Genomic DNA, 3,720 nt, shown 5'->3' on the forward strand with positions numbered 1-3,720 from the left:
TGGGCGCCCGGATCGCCCCCGCCCCGGGCAGCGCACCGGGTGTCCCCTGGCGCGGAAACCACACGTTGGGCTGAGCGGCCCGAACCGGGCGCTGTGCACCTGCACAAGGCTCTGGGGTGGCAGCCGCTGAGCCGCACAGCCGACTGACCTGCCCTGGCACGGTGGGGCAGGACAGATTCCCCAGGCGAAACCAGAAAAACTTGCGCTGGGGCCGTGGCAACTGGTGGGGAGTTCGTGGTACTGATGCTCACCCCTTACTCCTCCACGTACGGAGGGGGAGCGCAAACTCGCGCTGCTGCCCCTGCGCTGGGTTGGAAACTCCTTTCTGCCGTACTTTCACGGGTACCGCTGCCGGCAGCATCTTTATTCTTTCCAAAGGGTCTCCCTTCCAAACAGTGCACAGCCGACAGCAGTGTGCCTGTGTGACTGGGGACAGACGGGCGTGAGGTAAATGCTGGTGGTGTGCGCGTACGCAGAGCGTTTTCCTAAACGGCCCAGCTCATAATTACCAGTAGTTTTAATATCATGAGAGTTTCTACCTGCCTTGGCGCTGGTCACGCTGGATTTCCCATGCCGTGGCTTGTGATCAGAGCAGAATACGAGTTGCTAATGACAATAATATCTGCCGATCCCTTCCTGTTGGGTAAAGGAGCGGCATAGAAGAGGTAACTCGACCTTTCCTGCAGAGGCAGGCCGCTGCCTGGCACTTGTCTCTCACCTGGAATCCTGAGAATCCACAGGTCCTGCCGCAGGGATTGGGGGGGGCGCAGAGCTCTTGGTCCAGGCGATGCTGATGTTCACAGGCGAGTTGTGCGAGCAGCAGAGTGAGCGAAACCTGACCCTCGCAGCGTCTCCCGGTCGCCCTTCGCACAGATCCCGCACGCTGCGGTCACCCTAGCTGCCTGCCCTCCTGCCCAGCCACGAGCAGGTGTGCTGCGCGGAGCCTGGAGCGAACGCGGGGTGACTGCTACCAAAGGGACGGCGTAATGACCGAGTTGTCCGTGCCCTTCCCGCAGGCAGGAACATGGGCCTGTCCTCTCAACTGCTGGTGCACTTGTGGGAGTTTCCTTAAGACTCTTCCCTCGTTCAGTCTGAGACCCATTCAGAAGCTTGCGGGAATGAAGAGACGAGACACACGCCAAGGGGATGCAGCGTGTGATCACGCAGTTTCTTTTTCTCTTGGAAATTACTCACCTATGAACTGGACCAACTCGATAATCGGGGATACCGTATCACTGAAACCCGCACACATGGAGTCTGTAACGGGATTATGTAGAGCTTGAAGGGTTTGAAGCCTGTGGTCTGACGAGCTGCTTCCCAAAGCAGCAAGAAGCAGACAGACAATTCAGTTTACATTTTTGCACGGGCACCATTTTGCCTTGGTATCCCTCAGCTGAACCCTGCTGCTCGCTCGGGACAGGGTCGGGAAGCCACTGGACAATTCCATGGATCTGGTCTCTCAGATTGTCAAAAACCCACCAAAAATACCGCGGCACGCTGCTGATTCGCGCGTGCGCCGAAAGACTTCCCGAAATGTGTGTGAAGTCACTGACTGCTAATGCAGCTTCTAGAAGTTCTGTTCCGCAGATCCCTTACTCTGTTTCCCCTAAGAACTGCCACGAGATCACTGCAGTGGCAGATTAACTCCATCCATCTTCCCTTCCAGTGTGTGTTACCTTCCTGGGAAGGTTCTACCAGAGTCTAAAGGACAACGACGTGGAGTTCACACCTGCCAGTATTGAAAAGGAGCTCTTGAAATCCTGCAAAGAAGCAAAAGGCAAAGAGAACCGCCTGGTAAGTCGTAGTAGTCAGTGATGCCTCTTGAGGGAGTAAGTTGTAGAATACTTGGCAAACGAGGGGAGTTTGTATGATGCAGCTTCCCTGCAGCTGTTCTTCCTGGCTCTGTGGCCACAGTTGGTCCTGTATTTTTTTATGAGAGGACCAGAGGAGTTCAGCCTCTTCACCTAAAAAAGAAAAAGCCAGTCTGTCACCAGGTATCTTACTGGCTGGCCTCGTTTCTCCCTGTTACTGTAGTGCTGGGGACTACAAAATTTTTATTTGCTTAGGACTTCCTTGTCCTTTAAATGGTATTTGGGGTGCTATACCAGCTGTTAAAACACTTACGCTTTTCAGCTGTTTAGGTGAAAACTAAATAAAGGAAAAGCAATTGCCCTAAGTAGAACCAGAAGGCTGTCCCCAAAGGAAGAGCCCCAGGGAAAAGGCCCTGAACTGTCCTAAGAAGAGAACTGCAGAGACACCATCAGAAATGCAGAGGGGGGACGCTTCAGAAAGTCTCCTTGAATGAAGACGACACTGTTCTTGGTCCAATTTGATTTTTTAAGTTGAGAAACAAACCAACCCGCTTCAACAGCTTTAGAAGCAGTGTGATGGGGAACATCTGCCCTGTCCCGTGGGCTCAGGGTTAGGCTTGTGCGTAGCGGTCACTTGGAAAGGTTCCGCAAAAGTAGGCACCTAGCTGCAAAACCAGGCAAGGAGAGGAGATGGATAGAAAATTCTTCCTTTAGATGCGTTTTTCCATGCATCCCCATCTCATTCTTTTCTCCCCTCTAGTGCTATTACATTGGGGCCACAAGCGATGCAGCCACCAAAATCATTAACGAGGTATCAAAGCCCATGAGTCATCACATCCCCGTGGAAAAGATATGTGAGAAACTAAAGAAGAAAGACAGTCAGATCTGTGAACTAAAATACGGTGAGTTGCCAGCATAAGGGGGAAATGCCCATGCTCTTCTGGGGTACGGATCAGTTGGGGTAAACCAGCGTGCTAAAACTACTCGGTCCCGAGTTCTGTAGCAAGATCGCTGGCCAGGTGAGGCTGCATGACCTGGGCTGCCCTCCATGAACATCCTAGAGAGTTTTGTGGAGATGCTCAGGTAAGGTTGTTGGCTACTAACCCTTTCCAGCCTCTGCAGAGCCACTGATCTGCCTTGAAATCAGTAACTCCCGGGCGTATCAGCACTACTGTACTCAAATCACTATTTGGAATGTCGTATTTAGTACAGCATGGGGTGAAGTTCATCCCGGGGAGCAGCCAGCTGTGTCCTATGGTCTGGGATGATGTCTCTTGCACGCAGGGTTCTAGCCCTCAGCTAAGCTCTGTAGTCCTCGCCGCTCTTAGGTTTGCCATGGCAGGTTGATAAACGCTTCTTTCTCACCTCCCCTGGTGTCTGCTCAGAGCATTCAGCACTGTTTCTCACCACCTTCCTTGAACTCTCGCATTCCTAGATGACGTGTTCTTCCTGGAAAGACTAATCTGAAGAACTGTCTTGGAAATGCGCCTTTCTGACTGCTTTCCTCTATCTCTGCCCTTACACTCCCCGGTGACACCCCTTGGATTGTGGGTCTTTACTCTTCCCATGTCTTGTACTAATGTCCTGTTGCTTCCTAATAAGCTTTTTGTTGTTGTCACTTGTCCTTCCTCTGAAATCACTCTGCTACCTTTTACGTATCCAGGGGAAGGCAGAATTAAAGTGTTACTGCTCTGTAATAAAGGAGGTTACAGGTCTGTTGTGGAACTCCTACCGCTGAGCTGCAATCAAGCTTTCTGGCTTCCAGTAATGACTTTTAGTGTTAAAAACCTCATCTGCTGTCAAAAGCCCCACGGAGACGTGTCTCCCACCCTCCGGGAGCCCGGCACCGCTCTCCCACTGCGGCTTCTTCGCCTCGGCCCCGCTCTCCGCAGCCGCCGGAGCGCTCGCC

The 3,720-nt window shown here is 52.6% G+C and overlaps 1 protein-coding gene across 1 annotated transcript; it reads left to right on the top strand.

Annotated features, from left to right (window-relative positions):
• Positions 1–1,666: 1,666 nt before the first annotated feature.
• On the top strand, positions 1,667–2,713 carry LOC104503609 (mesencephalic astrocyte-derived neurotrophic factor-like; the record flags this gene model as incomplete). Its single annotated transcript, XM_010160527.1, has 2 exons — positions 1,667–1,794; positions 2,572–2,713. Coding segments are annotated over 2 exons (270 nt in total), but the record flags the coding sequence as incomplete, so codon positions are not given.
• Between the last annotated feature and the right edge of the window lie 1,007 nt (positions 2,714–3,720).

This window comes from Eurypyga helias, unplaced genomic scaffold (genome assembly GCF_000690775.1).
Source record: "Eurypyga helias isolate BGI_N326 unplaced genomic scaffold, ASM69077v1 Scaffold50931, whole genome shotgun sequence".
Taxonomy (NCBI): domain Eukaryota; kingdom Metazoa; phylum Chordata; class Aves; order Eurypygiformes; family Eurypygidae; genus Eurypyga; species Eurypyga helias.